General features: G+C 48.1%; 1 protein-coding gene across 6 annotated transcripts in view; it reads right to left on the reverse strand.

Annotated features, from left to right (window-relative positions):
* The window catches only part of EP400 (E1A binding protein p400), a 1,542,855-nt gene that overhangs the window by 1,325,330 nt on the left and 193,116 nt on the right, over positions 1-24,409 (reverse strand). For all 6 annotated transcript variants that reach the window (XM_069620067.1, XM_069620064.1, XM_069620063.1 and 3 more), the window contains one exon: positions 3,901-4,188. In XM_069620067.1, coding sequence (XP_069476168.1) covers positions 3,901-4,188 — 288 coding nt within the window. The remainder of the gene's footprint in view (positions 1-3,900; positions 4,189-24,409) is intronic.

Here is a 24,409-nt window from a genome sequence, read left to right on the forward strand (position 1 = left end):
TCCCATGCAGTAAGGAAAGCTCTTTTTACGCCCCCCTCGACCCGGGAGGCATGGGAGGGGACCTAGATTTGCAGGTCATTTCTGACCAAAGGCCGGGGTGCCTCTGGGGTTGGAGCCTCGTCCTCTACCTTTCCCACGCCACTTCCTCTGGGCGGATAAGTGGTGGAGGTATAAGACCCTTGTCCCGATTTCTAGTTGTTTCCTGCATTATACTGGTTTGGGGGAAAACGAGATTGCCCATGAAAGGACCAGCGGGAGCCGCTTCCCCTCTGTGGAAGGGACTTGAGTGTCTCATGTTCTTTCTTCACTGTTTCAAGAGCATCGTCCAATGCCTTGCCAAACATGTTGGTCGCCTCAATGGGTTTGTTTATCAGCGCTGCTTGGGTCTCCGGCTTGAAACGGAAGTTCCTCAGCCATGCATGTCGCTTGAGCAAGGTACCTTGTGCCAGGATTCTTACTTCTGTCTTGGCAGCGTTCAGAGTATTTTTGAGCACATTCTGGTTGACTTGCTTGCCTTCCGAAACGATGGCAAGCAACTTGGTCCGTGTAGGTTCAGGCACTTCCTGAAGGCCTTCTTGCAGAAGGTTCCACTGGATGTCTGTATAGCTGGCCAATAGAGTGGTGTTATTGGCTATATGGGTGAAAAACTAAGCAACAGTTGTGACCCTCTTTCTCAGTGCATATAGTCTCTGACTCCTTATCGGGTGGTGCCTCTCCTGTAGACAGGCAAACACCAGCCCGTTTTCTAATAGTGGTAACCACTAAAGAATTTGGAGTGGCATATCCCTTGATGTAAGCAGGGTCGGTCGGAGAAGGACGAAACAACTTCTCCACCCTAGGGTTCACCGCCCTGGTTTGAGCTGGCGTCAACAAGGAAGGTGCCAATCTCCTCTTGATCGAGTTCAACAAAGGGATGGCCTGGCTGATTTTTCTTTTGAGTATATCCTCCACGAAACCTGAATCTGGTAAAGTTTGAGTGGTGATCTGAAAATGGTCAGATGCCTTCTTCAAGATGGCGTTGAACGCCATTTGATCATCCACTGGGGAGGCTTGGCGAGCCGGAGTGGGGGGGGGTGATCTATGCACAGGGCATCGGGGTCCTGGGTGTGAGCAGGGGAGGTTGAGCATCAACCCGACGACTGTCTTCCCAATCGTCCATAAAACCAGTCTGATCATAAACATTGTAGTTTTCCAGAAAGGTGGCATCCTCATCCTGATCATGTGTGTCCATAAAATCTGTGAGGACACAGGTATACTCATGTGGATCCTCCAAGGTCCTTTGAAACTTGGATACAGGCGTAGAAGGAAGTTCTTCGAGGCCTCTTGGGAGCAAGCTTCTCAGAATAAGACATTTTTTCTAATCTGTCCATACATCCCTCACATTTCTCCCTGGTCCATGAGGATGAACCAGAAGGGTCCAGGGGAGGAAAGGGTTCATCTTCCCTGTGACTTCGAGATTTGTCCCCTATAGTGCCTCAAAAAGGCACAGGACTGAGCGTAGTCCTTGCGGGTTCGGGGCGCTGTGGCATGTCTTTCCGCACGTCTCTAGGCCGTTCTTTGTGCTTTGCTGCCTCCTTCGACCATTCGTTCAGTCTGTGAATCTGGGCGGTCTACCGGCAGAGTGGTACATTTCTGCGCCACCGGGGTCTTAAGCAGTGACCGTGTGTCCTCCTGGACCACCTTGATAGCCGTGTGTTTAGTGTTCACGCCCTTTACATTGGATTGCTAAGTCGCAGACCGCCGCTGCGGTTGCAGGGAAGGCTGCCAATCAGAGGATACCGAAGTTTGACGGTTCCGTTGGCACTTTGGTACGCTTCGACAGTGCAGCCAAAGCAGAACCTTGGGTTGTGCGTTTGATGTTATGATCGTGTGTGCCCCTGTCACCGGGTGTTTTCTCCATAGCGTGACCCGCATCAGGCTTGGTGGGGTAGGGAACGGGTGTCGCGGACCAAGAGCAGTCCTCCGTTAGGTCAATCATGTTCGACACAGAGGCCTGGTCATCGATAGTCTGCCCCCCCTTCCCCCCCCTATCCCCCCTACTCACCCCCATCACTTTCGGCGGTTGCAACGGGGGGTGGGTGGGCGGCGGCTCGAACATTCAGCCTGCAACATGCCGTAGGCCGGCCACCGCTTCAAGCGGCGCTCCTTAAGCGTTTTAGGGTGCAGGAGTTTACAGGCTGCGCAACTCGCTTCGTTGTGGTCGAGGGAAAGACCATTGTTGCACCGAGAGTGCTAGTCTTTCCACAGATGTTTGGCCCTACACGAGGGACAAAATCTAAATGGTGTCTTTTCCATAGCAAAAGACCGGTACAGCAATGACAAAACCCAGGGAGCAGAGAGGGTGAAAGAGGAAAGGCATACTTGTAAAGAATATGGCCAACCCGATCCCCACTCTACCTACTGTATAGGCCGGCCAGAAGGCCAGGCCACGTGGCCGACAGCACCACACGGATCAACAGGTGTCGAAAGTCTGCAGCAGTCGATGGCGTTGTTTCACAAGATTCAACTGTCAGTGACTTAACGGGAATAACAACAAAGTCTAAAAATAGGACAATAACGCTATCTCTATGTAAAGGCTCTGCATTAGGGCGACCAGTAATCTGGGTGGAAAAAAACAATCTGAGGGACCTCAGTGCGTGAGGGATTTTGATACAGTACACGTCACGGTAGGGATAGTGTTACAGACACGCCTATGCCGACGTCCCCATTCGATCCTCAAAAGACAAGATGTAATACTCTGCGGTTACCACTGGATGTCGGACCATATGCACAGCATGTGATTCTAAGCAGATTAACAAGCATCAGAAGTGCATAATATAATCTTATCTTTCCTTTGCAGGAGTTTGTTGAATATTATGCCCTTTTAATAAGTTAATGTATAAATGTATATTTTTACCAGTGTTGTACGATAACTAATTGCTAGTAGTAATTTTTCTAGTGTGTTTTGGCCAATAAATAATTCTATTTTTATGCATCCTGTTTAAGTGTAATCTGTTGTTCCCATTGTGAGACCTCATTGTGGACCCTTTACAGTCTCACCACCTCTGATGAACTTGCCTTGCCTAGCCTGGCCCATCACTGCTATCTGAACTGATTTGGCTACAGCTCCCCCAGCATGAGTATAGAAAATCAGTTCTGAAAACCTGGTCAGATTCTAGAAATCCTTCTGAACAGTCTTCAATGGCATTAAGATATTCAGATGGCAAAGTCTTAACAAACCTTGTAGTGAGTATCAACACTTTACAGGCAGTGTTCAAGAAAATGTGCCAACACTTTGAGAGCTACCAATTCCAAGCCTATTAGGGTCTAACAGTTGAATCCCACTGAATCCCAAAAGCACAATTTGAAACAGAATGGCCGCCTGAGTTGAATAAAAAGGATTTTGTGCACTACGGATCACCTGCTTTCTTAACAGACAGACAAACATAAGGGATCACTGGCAGACAAGAGGAACTGCAATTCCGTATTCCAATTGGCTATTGGTTCTTGCCCTCACAGTTTATTGAACTGCCCAAAAACCACTTTACCACCAATGACCTGAGACAGATGGGGGCCACTGTCAGCCTGCCAACATACATGAAACCTATACTGCAATGCCAAGACCCCGTCAATATAAGACTTGACAAGTTCTGGGTTTTGAATACTAAAGCAAAATTGAATTATAAGAAACTGCCAAATGTGACCAATCTTATACAAACAACACTGAAATCTACATGAAGGTAGAGAGCACTGCCAGTGCATTATGGACAGCTGTGTAATGTTCAAAGCATTAATAGTACTCATTTGACTGCTAAATCAAGTGTTTTGTAAATACCCAACCTCACTTTGACAGAGCTCCACTGTGGGGTACATGGTTCCTAAATTGGGGCTACTCTCTTGGGCAGTTGTTTGGAGCCTTACCAGTGTTAGTTGCTCCGTCATTTTGCTCTCCTGGGGTTGCGTTGGTACACTTTGGCAAGGGCTCAGGCTTTTCTGAGATGAAGGACCAGCAGAACCAGGTGACCGGTTTGCTACTGGTGAAAGAGACTTGCTGGTGGCTGGAGAGATTCTCTTTGTAGGCAAAGGATGAGCAGGAGGTGGCGTTACGTTTACCATGCCAGGTGGAGGGACAGTAGCAGCAGGCAAAGAAAGAGGCACAGACCGCTGAATGGGCTTGCACGTTTCAGAAGGGGTTTTCACTGCTGTAGGCTGTTTAAAAACACAGACAAGGACAATGAGTGTAAGAAAATGATTAGCAAAGAAACAATCTACACAAGCACCATATCTTAAGTCACAGTGCAATGAGGGGTGCAGGATTACAAATATTGTGCATTTACAAATTATGCACTTTTGGCAGCAGGACATTTCTTGGAATACTTCCATTTAAGAATAAGATCTCTTTTCCCGAGCAGCATCTTTGCAGTTTGACAATAAAATGCATCTTGAATGTATGCATGTAACAAAATTTCTGTATTAGTACCAGATGTTTTTTTAATGGAGAGCAATGGATTAGTGTTTAAATACTGTAAAGACCATTAGCCGTCCACTGCACCAAGTCACCATCATTCATGGATGAACTGTTGCAAGATGGTGTGAGGTGGATTGGGCGCGTGCCGGGAATGGATGGATGAGTGGCGCGTGCCAGGGTATATTGTTGCGTGCCGGGAGATGGATTGGTGGCACGTGCAAGGGGATGGACAGATGGGGCGGTGGGGTGCATGTCAGGTGGTGTGGGTTGCATGTGCCGTGGTGGGGGTGGATGGGAGGCACATGCTTTTGGATAGATGGTGCATATGACATGTAAATGTGTCCAGGCGCCATGGGACGGGTGGTGATGCCTGCCAGGGAATGGAAGGGTGACTGGGTGGATGGCTGGCACAAGGAATGTGTGTGCTAGTGTCCAAACCCATCCTTCCATGGAGTCCAAAGAGCAGCGCGCTGTTTGCCATCATGGTCTATTTGGCATAGGGATGTAGGTTAGGGAGAATTTTCTTTTCTGTGCCAATTCCCCTTCAACCTTAGAGACCCCCAGCTCTTTTGCTGGACTTGGGGCTTGTGATTTTCTTGCTCCCGAGTGAGTTGGACCTTTTCCTCACTTCCTCATTTATTTTTCCTGACTGGGATTTTTGCGTTTTACTGTTTTATGGAGTCTGACAAACTCCTAGGCACCTGCTTTTTGCATAGCAACACACAGCACCTTGGGTGCAGTGACACTCAGACGTCCCTTGGACTTCACGGCTTAATGACATTTTCTTGGGTGAACTACAGTTCCCAAAAATAGTAAGATGAACCCTGTCTTACTTACCTTTTCCTTTGCGGGACCAGCACACAGCACCCTATGCTAATTCCCATTAACCTTAGAAACTCTCAGCTTTTTTTGCTGGACTTTAGGACTTTTAATTTTAATCCTGGGGTGAGATACCTTTTTCTCACAAGTATTTTTGATCTGATTTGTACTCTGTTTTTGGAGTCTGACTAACTCCACAGGCATCTACATTTGTATTGTGACACAGCACCTTCAGTGCAGTGTCACAGAGAAGTCCTTTGGATTTCTCTTGAGGTTTTAAAAAAAAAACCTTCTCACCATTTCTTGCTTGGGAGGTCTTTCTTGGGTTTTACTCTGTGCGCCAAACCAGGTGTAACCCTTTTGCTCGTTTTGCCTCTGGCGGGCTTCAGTGCTGGAACCCGCCTCTGGCTCCATTGTGTCTGGCAGGGCAGGAAGCGAGGGAGGTGCCCGAAACTCCCTGTCCATAGTCTCCCTTGGTAACCTAGGCTGTGCATACATAGGAAAAACCTGCATGAAAGGCGAGGTTTCTTGAACTGAAGGCAGAGTCGACCACTGGACGAAACACCCGGCGAAGGCATCTGGAAGAGACGGTTGCTGAACCCTCCTGGACCGCTGAACTGTCCGGTGAAGCCCTGCTGCAGTGCCAATGCTCCAACTCTGAATCGACTAGAGAAGACCCGGAACAGACAACTTCTTCCCTTGGGTTAGTGGGACCAACTATCCCCAAGACAAACTTTGCTGGAGGACCTTCCCCAACTGGCTGTACTTCTTTGCTGCTGCTGGAACCGAGTGCCAGGGGTCGAGAAATCCGTAGTCACGTGCATCGTCTTTAAGCCGGACCAGAGCTCTAGGAAGATCCGGAGACCCTCCCAAAGCAGGACAACCCAAACCAGAGTCACCTCACCTGAGTGCTGGACTCCAGAAGCAAGGGCAGCCCATCAAGTGTCCAAGATCCACGGTGGTGCTATTTGGCAGTAGCTGAAACACGAAGTTCCTCTGAATTGAAAAGAGCCCATAGTCGCCAACGACCTTCAAATTGCAGTGCAGTGGTCTTCCAGACGCCCTCTCTCTTGTCGCCACAACGAAAGCCCAGAAACCCAGGATCTGCAAGACTGCATCCAGAACAGAAGCCAGCTGGATCATCATCTACAAACCTATGGTACTGTCTTGACTAAAGGGGTACTTACCTATTGTGTCTGTAGTGTGCATCATCTCACTTGAGACTTGCAGTAGCTGCTCTTTGTAGAGTTGATCTCAGCTCCGTCTTTCACAAGCCTAACATAACAGGATGTGGCCCAACAGTGATTCCTTTACAAACTCTCTAAACTGTGTGCACGAAGTTGTGCTACCTAAAGTGCCTCAGCTCCACCGACATTGTTCAAATTGACTTTGGCTGTCCTGGCTCCCTGCAGACTCTTCTGAACGGAATTGTACTTTTTGACCGGCAAAGGTCCGCAAGAACCAAAAGTTCTAAAAATGCTACCACCAAAAGGTCAAACCTTTGGTGGGAACATTGCAGGTAAAATAAAAAATAAATGTTAAAACTGCGGGGGCGTCCCCAGAAACTTTACAGTATAGTGAGCGGGGGAAACCCCTGCAGCCCCCGTATGTACGTGTGTTCGCATGAGAAAGGTGCAAGCTTTTGGTAGTTCGCACCTTTCTCATGCGAACATTCCGACCGTGGCAAAATCAGCCGCGTTCGGATCACTTTGATCCTTCTGAACCATTGACTTTGATTCTAACTGTCCCTCATAGGTGGTGCATAAGCCTAAATTGTATTGCTGGCAAAGATCTAATCTAGACTTCATTGGGAGATTGGAAAGTGCTCACATGCACCGAGAACCTGTTAACCTTTTCCACAACCTCAGAATTTTACCAAGTACAAAAAGTGAAATTAAATGCCAAAACTGTCCTAGTAATTGAAGTCACCTCAGGGTGTAGGAAGTGCGCATGAAGTATCTCTAATGGATATCTACTTGCTTATATTGATTCTGAGAAAGTGTATTTTTATTGTAGCATATTGCCCTATTTAAAAGAAGGCTTATTTAAAACTGACAGTTCATTATCTTACAAGAAAACCTTTAGTGTAAGTGTTACTTGGATACTTGTATGTGCGGATTTCATTGCTACAGTTTTTACCACGAATGAAAAGTTTGCGACGGAAATGAACGAATGAGATGTACATAATGCAAAATTGTTTGTACATTTTCCATTCGGTCATACAAGGTAAAACCCCAAATCCACAGAAACCCCAACCCCCTCCCACACCTACCCCCTACTTACCTTTCCTTCCATCTTGCTGGTCCCTGCAACGCCAGTTCCCTTTCACTTCCGTGATCGGGAACCGGCGCTGCAGGGTCATTTTTCTCTTTTCTTCTTTTTTGTTGTAACAGCTGCGGCGGTGTGCCCCCCAACCCCTGCTCACTATACTGTATAGTGAGTGTGGTGTTGCGGGGGATACCCCACAGCTGTCCGACCCCAAAAAAGAAAAAATACCTACACCTGCATATAGATACTACAAAATGTCCTACAAACATTTAGTCAGTAGGACATTTAGTAGTATCTATTTTCTGTAATTTGGTCGTGTAGGTCATTTGGACCAGATGCTACCCCTAGATTTGAGAGTCCTGTATAGTGGGAGAGAAGCCTAGGTTACAAAATGCAAAGCAGAAAGTATACCAAATACTAAACAGAATTGGAGGCTTCCCCTAGATTAGAGTCCTGGATAGTGGGAGAGGCCCATGTCTCAACACAATGCAGTAGGTACAACATGTACTGAACAGGGAGGGAGGCAATTGTCTGATGTACGACGCATGCTAATAATTACTATGCTGTCGGCATGTAAGTTAGTTTGCTAAGTGGTATGGGTTCCAGGGTAGAGTGAATGCTGCATCCTTCACCCTGACCACTCCTACCTTGATTGTAGCTGCTGGTTGACGGCTGGCCACTGGCTTCCCCTGCGGACACCAGCAGACACGATATGGAACTGCCTCTGTGGGACCCGCCCTTTGGCTTGGGGCCCTTAGCCGCAGATGCTGCCGGGCAGAGGGCTGACTTGGCAGGGTCAGTTAAGATCACTAACAGAGCCAAACAGGGGATGGGAGGCAGGAGGGGGGAGTGGGGAACGCCTGAAGCCAGCGGCACATACAGGTGGTCAGGCAGGATTAATCAAGGCCCAGTAGGGTCCTTGGAGGGCTACACTTACCTCGGTCACCGGAGCTCAAGGTGACAAAGTAAAGGAACAATACCTTTTAAGCTTAAAATGAAGATTACACGCGTGAAGAGCACGGAAGAAAATGCAAACCTTTTTATAATTGTACAGATGCTGGAAACGCAATTAAACTAATCATAAAGGCTGGCTATATGTAGTGAACAGATTGCGGCGATGCACCAAGGTGTGTGTGTGTGTGTGTGTGTGTGTGGTGTGTGGTGTGGGGGGGGGGTGTGTGTGTGTGTGTGTGTGGTGTGGGGGGGGGGTGTGTGTGTGTGTGGTGTGGGGGGGGGGGGGGGGTGTGTGTGTGTGTGTGGTGTGGGGGGGGGGGGTGTGTGTGTGTGGTGTGGGGGGGGGGTGTGTGTGTGTGTGTGTGGGGGGGGGGGGGTGTGGTGTGGGGGGGGGGGGTGTGTGTGTGTGTGTGTGGTGTGTGGGGGGGGGGGGGGGTGTGTGTGTGTGTGTGTGGTGTGGGGGGGGGGGGGGGGTGTGTGTGTGTGTGTGTGTGTGTGTGTGTGTGTGTGTGTGTGTGTGTGTGTGTGTGTGTGTGTGTGTGTGTGTGTGTGTGTGTGTGTGTGTGTGTGTGTGTGTGTGTGTGTGTGTGTGTGTGTGTGTGTGTGTGTGTGTGTGTGTGTGTGTGTGTGTGTGTGTGTGTGTGTGTGTGTGTGTGTGTGTGTGTGTGTGTGTGTGTGTGTGTGTGTGTGTGTGTGTGTGTGTGTGTGTGTGTATGACAATGCATTACTTACCGTAAAAGCATTTCTGATGGTTGTATCTGCTTAGATTCACATGCTGTGCATAGGTCCGACATCCAGTGGTCACTGCGGAGTATTGCATTTTGTTTTTCGTAGTCGAAAAGGGAACGTCGACAAGGCGTGTCTGTAACACTATCCCTATAGTGACGTGCGTTGTACCCACAATCCCTCACGCGTCGAGGTCCCTCTGTTTGTATTTTTCTGCCCTGAGGGAGCCTTATAGACGTGAGTGAGTACAGAAAAGAGAGATATAAAGGAAGTCTATGTTCCTTCCATCCGAGCGGGGAGGAAGGGTGGGCGCATGTGAATCTAAGCAGATACAACCATCAGAAATGCTTTTACGGTAAGTAATGCATTGTCTTCTGATGTTTGTTAATCTGCTTAGAATCACATGCTGTGCATAGACTAGCGAGCAGTACCCGGAGTTGGCGGTGGGTTATGAGAAGGAACAGTAGAGAAAAGATGTCTTAATACTGCCTGTCCCACCTGGGAGTCAGATCTAGAGTGTGCATCTAGACAGTAGTGTTTTGTAAAGGTGTGCACAGAACTCCAGGTAGCCGCTTTGCAGATGGACTCAAGGGGAACATTTGCAATGAATGCTATGGAAGCCCCAGTGCCTCGAGTGGAATGTGCTCTTGGCTTGAAGGGTAGTTCTCTCTTAGCAAGAGTGTAACAGAGAGTGATGCATTGAACAATCCATCTAGATATAGTGGATTTTGAGACCGCATCTCCTTCTCTTCCTGCTGCCACCGAGACAAAGAACTGATTAGTCTTTCTCAGTGGTCTGGTTCTTTCCATGTAGAACATGACAGCTCTGCGTACATCTAGTGTATGCAGACTTTTTTCTCCCGAGCTGGAAGGGTTTTGAAAGAACGTTGGTAGTTCTATAGTTTGGTTTACATGAAATTTCGAGATGAATTTAGGTGCAAACCTTGGGTGTGTGCGTAGAACCACTTTATTTTTGTGAACTGTTACGAAGGGGTCTAGTACAGAAAGAGCCTGTAGTTCACTTACTCTCCTAATGGAGGTGATAGCTATTAGGAAAGCAGTCTTAAGGGTGATATCTTTAAGAGTTGCCTTGTGCATGGGTTCGAAGGGAGGGCCCATGAGTCTGGAAAGTACCACATTTAAGTCCCATCCGGGAGCTGGGTTAGCTATCGGAGGGTGTATCCTCTTTACCCCCTCCATGAAGGCTTTGATAACTGGTATCTTCCACCACGACACTTTAAGTTGGGAAGTGGTGTATGCAGAAAGTGCCGCTAGGTGGACTTTAATGGAATTGAACACTAAACCTGAGTCCAGTAAATGGGTCAAGTATAGAATAATGTTAGTAGGAGAGCAGTCAACTGGGTTGATGCTAGTACCTCTACACCAGATAACGAATCTTTTCCATTTGCTAGAATAGCAGTGTCGAGTATTAGGTTTTCTGGCTTCCCTGAGGATGTCCATACATCTCTGTGGGAGTTGTAAATGTCCAAATTCTATGATCTCAGGAGCCAGGCTGCTAAGTTCATGGTCTGAGGGCATGGATGCAGTGTCCTGCCCTTGTCTTGTGACAGCATGTTGTACGGGCAGGGAAGTTTCACTGGGGGAGATAGGGACATCTCCATCAAGTGAGCGAACCAAGGTTGCCGTGCCCACATTGGGGCCACTAGTATCATGGTAACCTGCTCCTGGTGCATCTTGTGCACCACTTTGTTGAGAAGGGGAGTCGGGGGAAAGGCGTAAACAAATTTCCCTGACCATTGAATCGACAGACCGTTCCCCTTGGACTGGTTCTGGGGGTACCTGGAGGCGTAACTTTGGCATTGTGAGTTCTCCAGGGTTGCGAACAGGTCTATATCCGGGAATCCCCATTGCGTGAAGATGTCTAAGACGATGTCTTCGTGCAATTGCCATTCGTACTCTTCGGGCAGGGGGAAGTCTCTGCTGAGTTTGTCTGCTAGCAGATTGAGTTCCCCTGGTACATGTTGTGCTAGTAGGAACATGTTGTGTTTGAGAGCCCACTTCCATATATTCTGGGACAGCTTGGACAGTCCTGGAGAGTGAGTGCCCCCTTGCTTGTTGAGGTAGTACATGGCTGTGGTGCTGTCTGTGAGGACCATCACTGTCTTTCCTTGTAAGTGTTCCTGAAAGGCTTTCAGTGCTTTGAACACCGCTAGTAGTTCCAGCAGGTTTATATGCTTGGATGCTAAATTCGGAGTCCACACTCCGTGTGCCGTTTGATGGGATAGGTGAGCCCCCCATCCTGTAAGGGATGCGTCTGTGGTTAGAGTGGCTTCCACTGCGGGTGTGGCAAAAGTTTTCCCTAATAACAGGTTTTCTTTTGTCCACCACCGTAGCGAGAGAACCAAGGCCTGCGAGACCACCACTAGATCGTCCCATTGTCCGCTGGCCTGACACCACTGGCTGTAGAGCCACTCTTGCATTGGGCGCATGCGCAGGCGCGCGTGAGGTACCAAATAAATACATGACGCCATCATCCCTAGCAAGCGCATTGCTTTGCGTACCGTCACCTCTCGGCCTGCTACATAATGGGGAATTTGAAACAGCATGTTTAGGACCCTCTCGTTGGAGGGATGGATAATCTGCGCAGGTGGGCCGCTGCCACTGCCAGTACTTTTGTGAATACCCTTGGTGCAGATGCTATCCCGAAGGGTAGTACTCTGAACTGGTAGTGTTTGTCCTCTATTTTGAACCTGAGGTATTTTCTGTGCGATGTCAACATTAAAATATGAAAGTATGCATCTTTCATGTCCAGTGTTGTCATGTAATCCCCTTGTGATAACCGTGGGATTACCTCCTGTAAGGTCACCATACGAAACTTTTGGGGTTTGACAAAAATGTTCGCTGGGCGCAGATCTAATACAGGGCGCATGGTTAAGTCCTTTTTGGGTACAAGGAAGTACACTGAATAAATACCTTCTGTTACCTGTGATAGGGGGACGGGCTCTATAGCTTCTTTCTTCAGTAGTTCTTCCACCTCTTGAAGAAGAATGGAGAGGTGTTGCGGTGTCATGCGCCGGTTCCGTGGGGGTTTGTACTTCGGGGAACCGTTGAACTCGATGCAGTATCCGTGGGCTATGGTGGATAATACCCAACGGTCTGACGTGATTCCCTCCCATGCTGAAAGGAACGATGTTAGCCGGCCCCCGACCGGTGATGCATGGGAGGGGACCCGAATTTTCGGGTCATTTGCTGGTATTGGGCGTGGAACCTCTGGGGCTGGAGCCACGACCTCTTCCTTTGCCACGGCGTTGGCCTCTTTGACTGAACTGGGTGTTACCCTGGTTGGTGGGCCAGTTGGAGCCAGAGTAATATTGTTGTTGTTGGTTCTGCTGCTGTCTTTGGCCACGAAAGGAGCGTTTATTACCATAGCCTCGCCTGTTAGGGGGCCTAGAAATTTGATCAAGAGTCTTGATGGTATCAAACTCTTTTTTAGCATGTTCTAGGGCCTCATCTACTGCTTTTCCAAACAGATGCGTCTGTTCAATGGGTTTATTTATGAGGGAGGCTTGGGTTTCGGGCTTAAAACCTGAATTGCGTAGCCAAACGTGGCGCTTGAGAAGTATTCCCTGCACTAGGGAGCGGCCAGCCGTCTCAGCGGCATCTAGGGAGTTTTTAACGATGCCCTGGTTTACCAGTGTGCCCTCTGATATTATAGCTAGCAGGCGAGAACGCAGAGGTTCAGGTGCTTCCTCTGCTTCGCTGCGCAGCTTGTTCCACTGTGCATCTGCGTAGCTAGCTAAAAGTGAGTTGTTATTAGCAATTCTAGTAGAGAAGGCGGCGGAGGTCGTGATTCTCTTCCCCAGTGCGTAGAGTTTTTTGCCTTCTTTGTCTGGAGGTGCTTCACTAGTAGATAGTGGCACCCCTGCTCTTTTTCTTGTGTTGGTAACCACAAGGGAGTCCGGAATAGAGTGTCCTCTGATGTATAAAGGGTCAGAGGATGAAGGGCTGAAGAGCTTTTCTATTCTAGGGTTGACCCCTCTTACTAAAGCTGGGTTAGTAAGGGAAGGAGAAATTCTTCTTTTAATAGAAGCCAGGAGTGGAATAGATTGGCTAACAGGGGCTTTTTCTTTGATGACTTTTTCTACAAAGTCAATGTCTGGAAGAGTTTCCCCTGTATCAATCTCAAAATGCGCTGCTGCCTTGCGCAATAGTGCATTGAGGGAAGGTTGGTCATCTATGGGAGAGGAGTTCCCATGTGAATCCTTGAGAGGAGAAGGGAGAAAGGCATCAGGGTCTGACTGTACTGATGGGGATTGCCAAGGCTGCACTGACGGTGAATGCCAGGGCTGCGAGGTAGCTGTATCCTCTTCAAACCCTGTAGGAGTGATGTAAGGATCTTCTTCGAACCCCTCTTCCTCAAGTTCTACCTCTTCTTCTCCACCCAAACACTCCTCATCTTCTTGGAGGTATTGCTCCTCCTCAGTGAGGTCAACCAGCCTAGGAAACTTGACTCTAGGGTCATCCTGTGGCCATTCTCTTTGTCTTTTGTGAGTGGGTGGGTCTTGGTTTCCTAGAAACCTTTCCATTTTCTCCATGCAAGAATGGAGTCTTTCAAGGGTCTCATGGGGTACCCCTGAATAGTCTAGAGGGGGGAAATTAGTGTTTTCGCCTTCGAATCGTTTCGAACGCTCCCACAACGTCGACGAGAGGTTCCCGTCTCCTTCTGAAAAGCCTTCAGGTAGTTCGGAAGCGTCCTTTGGAGAAAGGGGCAGATCCTGGCTACTTTTGTGTTTTTTCGACGCGGTATTCGACGTTTGTTTCGTCGTCCGCGTACGTTCGTCTTCGGCGACAATTCTCGCTAGGCTCTCGGCCACGATTTTGTCCGTCGAGGGCTTTGGTGTCGACGTTGTGTGCGTTGCGCGTTGTACCTCGACGGTCGCTCTATGGAGCGTTGCGTCGGATGTTTTTGGGGTAGCGCCCGTGTTAGATGGAAGCCCAATCGCTGGTCGCGGCTGCGTTTGCGGGTGGGGCTTGTGACCTTTACGGTCTGCGGTAGACGCCAGAGTGCCCTGCGTCCCCTTCGGCGCTGATGGATCCTTCGTTCTCGACGAAGAAGAGCCGTGGGTAGTGTGTTTAGCCTTATGGGGTTTGTGTGCGTCCTTGTCGCCGGGGTGTTCATCCCCATAAGCAGGGCGTGAGCCGAGCCCGTCGGGGCCGGGGACGGACGAGGAGGAGCGTGAGCGCTCCTTCTGGGGGTTCATGACTTCCGTAACGGACGTCGAGTTATCGCACTCCTCGTCACTTTCAGTAACAGCGGCAGCGGGTGAGGAAACTGACTTCGACATCGCGTAGTCCGCCCACCTCTTAACCCTACGTTCTTTAAGAGTCCTGGGTTTTAAGAGCTTGCAGGCTGCGCAGCTGTTCTCTATGTGATCGAGGGGTAAGCAACGATTACAGAGCTTGTGCTTATCTTTCCAAGTATATTTGCCCCTGCAGCGTGGGCAAAACTTAAATGGTGTCCTCTCCATAGCTGAGGCAATAATAGCTGGCGATAACAACCCCAAGGGAAAGAAAAGGGAGAAAGAAAGACATTCTCAAAGAGAAGAGACAAAGTTCTAACCCCCACTCTCCCTACTGTAAGTTGGCCGTCGAGGCCAGGCCACGTGTTCGGCAGCGCCGAAGGATCTCCTCCGCTCTTCCTCTCCGTCGAAAATAGTTCGGCGGAGAAACAGCTTCACAGCTAACGTCGAGGGGGAGGGGTCGTTGCCAGTATATTAAGTTATGACAAAGGACCGAGGTCCGTGGTAAGTATAGCAATGTCTCTCTAGGAGCTCCGCGAAAGGCGACCAGAAACTGGGCGGAAAAAAACAATCTGAGGGACCTCGACGCGTGAGGGATTGTGGGTACAACGCACGTCACTATAGGGATAGTGTTACAGACACGCCTTGTCGACGTCCCCTTTTCGACTACGAAAAACAAAATGCAATACTCCGCAGTGACCACTGGATGTCGGACCTATGCACAGCATGTGATTCTAAGCAGATTAACAAACATCAGAAATATATATATATGGGATACATTACTCACCGTAATCGTATTTCTGATGCTTGTATCTGCTTAGATTCACATGCTGTGCATAGACTGACATCTAGTGGAAGCTGCGGAGTATTACAGTTTGTTTTTCGAAAATAGGCGTCGACAGGGCGTGCCAGTAATACTATCCCTAGTGTGACGTCCACTGTACCCATGATCCCTCACGCGTCTAGGATCCCCAGATTGTGTTTTTCCTGACATGAGGTAGCATGAGGAGTAGCGTGAGTACAGATAGTCCAAGCAGATAGACAGAAAGGTAGGACTACAAGCAACCATGCGCCTTCTCTCGGAGGGGAGGAAGGGTGGGTCGCATGTGAATCTAAGCAGATACAAGCATCAGAAATACGATTAAGGTGAGTAATGTATCCCTTCTGAGGCTTGTGGAATCTGCTTAGATCACATGCTGTGCATAGATTAGCGAGCAGTACCAGAAGAAGGAGGTGGGATGTGAGAAGGGTCATGAGCAAACAGGTGTCTTAGAACCGCTTGTCCCACTTGTGTATCTGTCTTGGAATGAGTGTCAATGCAGTAATGCTGAGTAAAAGTGTGAATAGAGCTCCAAGTAGCTGCTTTGCAAATGGTGTCGAGGGGAACATTTGCAATGAAAGCCAGAGTGGCCCCCAATGCCTCTAGTAGAGTGGGCCCTTGGCGTAAAAGGCAGAGTCTTTCCAGAAAGAGAGTAACACAGCTGTATACAGTTGATAATCCACTTAGAGATAGCGCCCTTAGAGACGCGATCCCCCTCTCTGCCTGTAGCTACGGAGACAAACAGTTGATCTGTTTTCCTTAGCGGTCTGGTTTTATTTATATAGTATAAGACCGCCCTACGCACATCTAGGGTGTGTAGTTTCACCTCAGCCGAGCTTTGTGGGTTTTGGAAGAAAGCCGGAAGCTCGATGGACTGGTTTACACGGAACTTGGATATGAATTTTGGTGAGAACCTAGGGTGTGTGCGTAAAACCAGTTTGTCCTTGTGGATAGTAAAGAAAGGATCTTGCACTGACAGAGCCTGAATTTCACTGACCCTTCTTATGGAGGTAATGGCTACTAAGAAGGCCGTTTTATAAGTCAGGTGTTTGAGACTACTTTTATGCATGGGTTCGAAGGGGGGGCCCATGAGCTTAGCTAGCACCACGTTGAGGTCCCATCCTGGCGGTGGGTTCGAAATAGGAGGGTGAAGTCTCTTTACTGCTTCCATGAAGGCTTTAACCACTGGTACTTTCCACCACGAGACCCTGTTATGGGATGTGGTGTAAGCCGGTGGAGCATGTATGTTACAACGTTGGAAGGAGTGCAATCAACCGGGTTGATTTGTTTATTCTGGCACCAGATAACGAATCTTTTCCACTTGTCAAAGTAACAGTGTCTTGTATTTGGTTTCCTGGACTCTTTTAGAATGTCCATACACCTCTGTGGTAATTTGAGATGTCCAAACTCTGACTTCAGGAGCCATGCTGCTAGGTTCATAGAGTTGGGTTCCTGATGCACTGTTTGACCTTGTTGCTGGGACAGAAGGTTGTACCAGGCTGGGAGTCTGATGGGCTCGCACACCGCCATCCTGCGTAGGTGTGGAAACCATGGTTGTCTCGCCCACATGGGAGCAACTAGGATGAGCGTCATTGATTCCTTGTTCATCTTGTACACCACCTTCCTGATGAGAGGAGTTGGTGGAAAAGCGTACGCAAACATCCCTGACCAGTTCATGCACAGGGCATTCCCCTGGGAGTCCGTTTGGGGGAACCTGGATGCAAATCCTGGGCATTGTTTGTTTTCGCTTGTGGCGAATAGGTCTATAGTGGGGAAACCCCACTGAGAGAAGAGATCTTCTACTAAGTCTCTGTGAAGGACCCATTCGTGTTCTTCTGGGAGGGAGTCTCTGCTTAGAGCATCCGCTAGGGAATTGAGCTCCCCTGGAACATGTTGCGATGACAGGAAGATGTTCCGTCTGAGTGCCCATATCCATATTTTCTGGGCAAGCTTGGACAGATTTGGCGAACGAGTCCCTCCTTGCTTGTTCAGATAGAACATGGCTGTCGTGCTGTCCGTCCTGATCTGCACCGACAAGTTCATTAGATGGGGCTCGAACGCCTGCAGCGCTCGGAATACTGCCAGAAGCTCTAGCAGATTGATGTGGTTCTTGGCTACTGAGTGAGACCAGAGACCCTGAGCTGTGTGGTGGAGATGGTGAGCTCCCCACCCAGTCAGGCATGCATCTGTAGTCACCACTGCCTGTACTTCGGGATCGTAAAAGGGTTTCCCCTTTGTGAGATTCTCTCTTGTCCACCAGTGTAGGCTCTGTACGAGTGTTGGCGAAACGACCACTAGATCGTCCCACTGACCACTTGCCTGAGACCACTGTTTCGCCAACCATTCCTGCATGGGACGCATGCGCAGACGCGCGTGGGGGACCAGGTAAATGCATGACGCCATCATGCCCAGTAACCGCATAGCTTTGCGTACTGTTATCTGTTGACCTGACTGATAATGCGGAATTTGCAGAAGTATATTCCGAATTCTTTCTTCCGAAGGGAAGGTCAATTCTTTCTGAGTATCTAGGATAGCTCCTAGAAACTGTTTTGAGGTGCTTGGCACCAGACTTGACTTTTTCTCGTTGATAGAGAAGCCTAATTCGTGGAGGAGGTCGATAGTCCTCTGAATGTTTGACCTGCAGATTCCTGGGGTTTCCCCCGTTATGAGCCAGTCGTCCAGATAAGGGTACACTGGGATTGCCTCCCTGCGTAGGTGTGCAGCTGCCACCGCCAGTACCTTGGTGAATACCCTTGGTGCTGAAGCTATCCCGAAGGGCAGTACCTTGAATTGGTAGTGGCGACTGTCCACCTTGAAGCGCAAGTATTTTCTGTGCGCCGGGAGCATGGAAATAAGAAAATAGGCATCTTTCATATCCAAGGTTGCCATGTAATCCCCCTTTTTTAGGAGTGGGATTACCTCTTGTAGCGTGGTCATACGGAATCTTTGGGGCTTGACATACTTGTTGGCAGGCCGTAAGTCCAATACTGGGCGCATTGTTAAATCTTTCTTTGGCACAAGGAAGTAAGTTGAATAGATACCCTTGTTTACCTGGTGTCCTGGGACGAGTTCTATCGCGTCCTTTAGGAGCAGATTGTAGATCTCCTCGAGGAGGATCTTCTGATGTTCTAAAGAGTGGACTTTTTGTCTTGGAGGATGGTTTCGGGGACGTTGCAGTAGTTCTATACAGTACCCCTTGGATACCGTTGACAGCACCCATCTGTCGGATGTTATCCCTTCCCATGCCTGGGTGAAGCTGGATATTCGTCCCCCTACTGGGGTTGCATGGGAAGGGACCCTGAAATGAGCGTCACTGCTTTGGTGGAGGCGTGCCGCCTCCTTTACTGGGGCTGCCTCTGCCTCTACCACGTCCTCTTCTACCAGCCCTACCATACCCCTGGGTAGACTGTTGTGAGTTGGTGTTCCACTGTGTACCCTGGGTGTGGGAATAGCTATTTCCTCTATTGGAATTTTGGCCGCGGGGGCGACGAAAATTGCCGTTCCCTCTTTGGTTAGGTGGTTTTGTAGTTAACTGGCCAAGGGATTTGAGGGTGTCGAATTCCTCCTTAGCGTTTTTTAGAGCGTCCTCGACTGCCTTTCCAAACAGGAGATCACTTTCCACTGGTTTGTCTAAGAGTGCAGCTTGTGTTTCTGCTCTGAATCCCGACTGCCTCAACCAAGCATGTCTTTTGATGACAGTCCCCTCTGCTATAAACCTACCCGCATTGTCTGCGGCGTCCAAAGTTGCTTTTAAAATGCAGCCTGAGACGTTTCTTCCCTCTGCACAAATGCGAGATAGCTGGCTCTTAAGGGGTTCGGGAGCGGAATCTATTAGTGCTGCCACTTCTTCCCACTGATGGCAGTTGTAGCTGGCCAACAGTGTGGTGGAATTCGCGATTCTGGTTTGGTAGGCTGCCGTGGAAGCTACTTTTCTACCAAAACCATAGAGTTTCTTACTTTCCTTGTCGGGGGGAGCCTCCGAGGAAGATAATGGGGTTCCAGCTCTCTTGCGGGTGTTAGTTACGACTAGAGAGTCTGGCTTAAGTTGGCCTCTAATATATAGAGGGTCCGACTGGGCTGCTTTAAACAGCTTCTCTACTCTCGGGTTTACAGGTCTTGTCAGGTTTGGGTTGATAAGGGATGGTGCTATTCTGCGTTGAATAGATTTCAGGATGGGAATGGTCTGGGCTACTGTCTTCCTTTCCCCTATTAGTTCCTCCGCGAAGTCCCTCTCTTCTTGGACACCTTGTGTGTCTATGTGGAAGTGGTTAGCTGCCCGAGAGAGCAGTTCATTCAGGAGGGGCTGATTATCTATTGGGGAATCAGACACTGGGGCTTCCCTTTCGACTGGTGAGTCCATTCTGAAAATATCTGGGCTATTTTCTGGCTCATCCTCGTCTTCGTCCTCCCCGTAATAATCTGACACTGCGAGATCTTCTGGTGTCTCAAAATCCTGACCCTCTATAAGGGAAGAGTCTCCTTGGCCTGTAGGGAAAAGGCAAGAATAGGGTTGGACCTCGAAGGGGTCTGAAGCCTTTAATGGTGTCTCGACCCGGGGCCTTTTATTTGAAGGGATAGGGTCCCTTGAACCTGAGGGAGAAGATTCCTGAGGGTTTAAAGCTAGGAGTTGGTCAGGGTGTCTTTCGAAGAAATTTGCTAAGGAAGACATTCTTGACATTACTCTGTCAATGTCCTCGCATGACCAGAGTTTGGAGCTTGGGGTGACCTTGTTGGAACTTTCTATGGACTGTCCCTGAGAAGACTTGGACTGGGAAGTCAGTTCTCTTGTTGTGGGGGATTGCAAGGGTTGTTTCCTTTGCTGCTTACCCCCTTCCCCGTGGGTGGAAGTGTGTTTACCATTTCCCTTATCTTTCGACGCCTGGCGTCGAGGATCGGAGGTGGAATCCCTGTGTTTCGAACTAGGCTTCGAAACTGGGCCCTCCTTACTACCAAGTGATGTACCCTTTCCCTGGGGTGCAGGCTGGGGATGGAAGTCGTGTTCGTCTCCGGACGAGTGATCTTCCGTGATGTTAATGGGCGAGGCACTATGTGCAAGTGTGGAGGCTTGCCTGACGTTGTGCGGCGACCTCGACCGGGACCGCCCAGAGGACGTCCTTTCGGACCGCTCCTTCTGTGCCTCTTTCCGAGGTTTCGACGACGTCGAATCTCGGGTGGATTTTTTGTGTTTAGCGTGTGTATGTGTAACGCTTTTGTCGCCGGGGGACTTCCCCATAGTCGCCGGGACGGACGACCTTCCGAGGCCGGGGACGTGCGTTAGGCTGTCTTTCGACGCCTTGGTGCCCTCGCCGTCCGAAAGTCCGGCGTCGCTGCCGTCGCTGAAGGTACCCTCCGCCTCCATAGCTGCTAGCTTGGCGTGGTGGGCCCAACGCTTGGTGGAGCGGTCCTTAAGAGTTTTAGTCTTAAACCTACTACAGGCCCTGCAACCCGCCTCGGGGTGGTCTCTGGGCAGGCAAAGGTTGCACGTAGCGTGCTTATCTACCCAAGGGTATTTCTTATTACACTTGGGGCAAAACTGAAAGGGCGTACCCTCCATACGCGCCTGTGGGCAGCGGGCAAGTGTGTGTAGGTAAGAAGGTGTCTATAACCGAGTGTGGAAGTGTACCACCCCCCACTCTCCCTACTTGTAGGGCCGAGGCCAGCGGCCCAGGCCCGAGCCGAGGCGGAAGCCTCAAGGCCCAATCCGTCGGGTTTCGACGTAGATCTCTTCCCCGGTTCGGCGTCGAGATGCTGATCGACGTAAGGGTGACAAAACGGGGCAAATTAGAATTAGTTTTGAGTGCAAATATGGCAAAGCCAGGGAACTCCGATGAAGTGCTTCCGACCAGAATGGCGGAAAAAAACAATCTGGGGATCCTAGACGCGTGAGGGATCATGGGTACAGTGGACGTCACACTAGGGATAGTATTACTGGCACGCCCTGTGTCGACGCCCATTTTCGAAAAACAAACTGTAATACTCCGCAGCTTCCACTAGATGTCGGCCTATGCACAGCATGTGATCTAAGCAGATTCCACAAGCCTCAGAAATATATATATATATATATATATATATATATATATATATATATATATATATATATATATATATATATATATATATATATATATATATATATATATATATATATATATATGCATTGGAAATCTGGATGTTACACATCGTGTTTTAGCAAACGGAGACACCATGAACATGGAAGCCGAAATCATGGCGCAGTTAACAATAGCTGAGGAGCAAAAAAGAATTCAAGAGGGTTTGTATGGCCCAGTGTCAAAAGGCCAGTGCAGCCAAGAACTGGTTGTCTAGCTTCAAAAGAAACAAATGCAAGAGGCGGGTCAAGCCCTGCCAAGGTACAGCAAAAGGACAATGAGTGCCAGATTTTTTTCGTTTGAAAAACATTAAAGACAGCAAAGACGCTCGAAACGTGGTCTTCAGTCACGTGACCTAGATTAAAATAGACTTGGGCAGGTGACGCTGAGGTGAGAAGATGAGTATATTCATACTCCCTTTTATTACCAGGAGTAGTACAGCATACAAGGCCATGTTCACATACTAATTGGATGAACAGCTCTGACTTGAATTGCCTAGGCTTCGATCTGTCCGAATTTCAGGATGGGGACCCGGGCCCATCATATATTCCTAGTGCGAGTTCTGGAAATTACTGTTTAAAAAAGTCTAATGATCAAGCTCAGACTTTCCGGCAATCTGAGATTCATTGTCAACAGGGGAAATAGGACTCTTTTGATCACGTAACGGCTGTGTATGAAAGCCAAACTCTTTACGAAATCAGTCTTAGACCAGCGGAACGTAATGTAATTAAAATCACTTTCGCACCTGAATTGACCACTGAGACGGAAAGCATGGATGCAAAGAAACTAGGTGTCCACATGGAGAAAGACTCCTGGTCTTGGCTTGCTGGTGCGCTAAATACCAATCTGGACAAATAATGCCGGAAGCAGCATCCAGAACGGACCCCAAGGATTGGATCTTGGAACACCCGAGGGTTTGCTCATCTCTTTAATACTTTCCCAAACAAACTCAAACAGCTGGATGTAATTTGTCTCCAGGAAATATGGGTGAGGGAATGCCCTGTTACAAATTACGAAATTGCCTTTAACCCGGCAGTGAAACGGTCGAAAGGACGACCAAAAGCAGGCTTAATCACATTAACCAAGAGCGGAACACATTTGATCACGAGATCTTCGAAAATCATTTTGCAGTATATTCAAGTCACCACGTTTGAGGTCGGTCCTGAGGAAAATTGCAAAAAAGAGCAATTTGCCATTATAAATCTTTATTGGCAACATGATGCCTCAGACGAATCAGATTTTCTTGATCAAATATGTATTCTGATCGACGCGCTACAAAGTGACGAAGCTAAACCCCATATAATACTATGTGGCGACTTAAATATGGCCTCCCTTCACCTTGCTGATGATAATCAAACTGCCATTAAACCAGCTGTGACCAAAGATGCACACATGATAAAAATCTCATGGGTAGAAGAAATGGACATAAGGAGGATGTCCCTCTTGAATGGATACATAAGTGGGGACATACCTCCGCAATTTACATGGAGCAACGGAAAGCAACATTCAATCTTGGACTACTTTTACATGTCGGAATCAATCCTTGAACAGGTCACTTTCTTTAACATTGTGGAAATGAAACAAAGCAACCATAATCTGGTGATACCCACTATAGATGGAATCGATCGAATAACCAGAGAGCATTGGCGAACTCCATTTACTCTTGAACCAGGTAGAAACCGAATTCGATGGAATGAAGGAAAAATCATAAAAATGTCTAATACCCTAGAAAACACGTATAAAGATGATGGACACAAACGAAGAATACACCACATTGTTTGATCAATATTCAGAGATCGTGCGCGGTCCAACAAAGACCAAGCTTATCCATAAACATAAGTACGATCCAAAGATAGTTGTAAAGAAACGAGAGCTGCGAAAAATCCATCGACAACTAAAAACAGAAGGAAAGCCAGAATGGTGGCTTGAATTTGATAAAAACCAAAAAATCCTATAAAAATTGGCTATAATTGCACAAACAGAACATGTTACAAGAAGATGCGGAAGCAATCTTAAATCTTATGACAAACAGAAATATAGCCAAATATTGGGAGGCTATAAATAAAACGGAAGCTCCCCAAAAAGCGCTTCTCTCAAGTTTAGTACCAGAGGCACTATGGATAAAGCATTTTTCAGACTTGTTCGCAAAACAAACTAACAGCTATGCATTAGCAGAAGCTAAAAAAGATTGGGAGCTCCAAATTACCGAACAAGATATACTAACGAATATACAAAAACTTAGTGCCTCAAGAGCCCCAGGTCCTGATGGGCTTACCAACTACCTACTAAAAGAACATCCTGAAGCTTGGTCAAAGTTCTGTTTCAATCTGTTCCAGAACCTACAAAAGAAAAAAAGTTCCATCTTCATGGAAGATGGGTATCATAGTGCCCATATTTAAAAAAGGAGATCGAAGCCAGCCAGGAAACTTCAGACCAATTGCTCTCCTGGACGTACTAGGTAAAATCTTTGCAACTCAGATTTTAAATCATTTGATCAAATGGATAAACCAATCAAAGAACTTTGATATCAGACAAACTGGGTTCGTGAAAGGAGTCCATTTTGAAAATAGAAGCAATTAGGAACAAGAAGGTTTACGTAGCATTTGTTGACTTGGCTTGTGCCTTTGACAGTGTGGATAGACCGATCCTATGGAGAAAACTTCAGCACCAAGATTGCCCAGGAAATCTTCTAACACCAATACACGAATTACATTCAGAAACATCAATACGCATAAGGCTAAACCAGGCCGGTTTACTCTCCTCTTCAATCTTATCACGAGGGGTTAAGCAGGGCTGCCCGTTGGGGGCAACTCTGTACAATTTCTTAATTTCCGACGTAGACTAAGTGTTGTCAGAAGTCCGATCCTTTCCCCCTAAGATAAATGAAAGAGCTCTTCATCATATGGCCTATGCCGACGATATGGTTATCTTAGACCAAACACCGATTGGACTGCAGCGAAAGCTAACAGCATTAGAAATCTACATGGAAAGAAACGGACTAACAATT

Source organism: Ambystoma mexicanum, chromosome 10 (assembly GCF_040938575.1).
Source record: "Ambystoma mexicanum isolate Mex_15411 chromosome 10, UKY_AmexF1_1, whole genome shotgun sequence".
NCBI classification, from domain to species: domain Eukaryota; kingdom Metazoa; phylum Chordata; class Amphibia; order Caudata; family Ambystomatidae; genus Ambystoma; species Ambystoma mexicanum.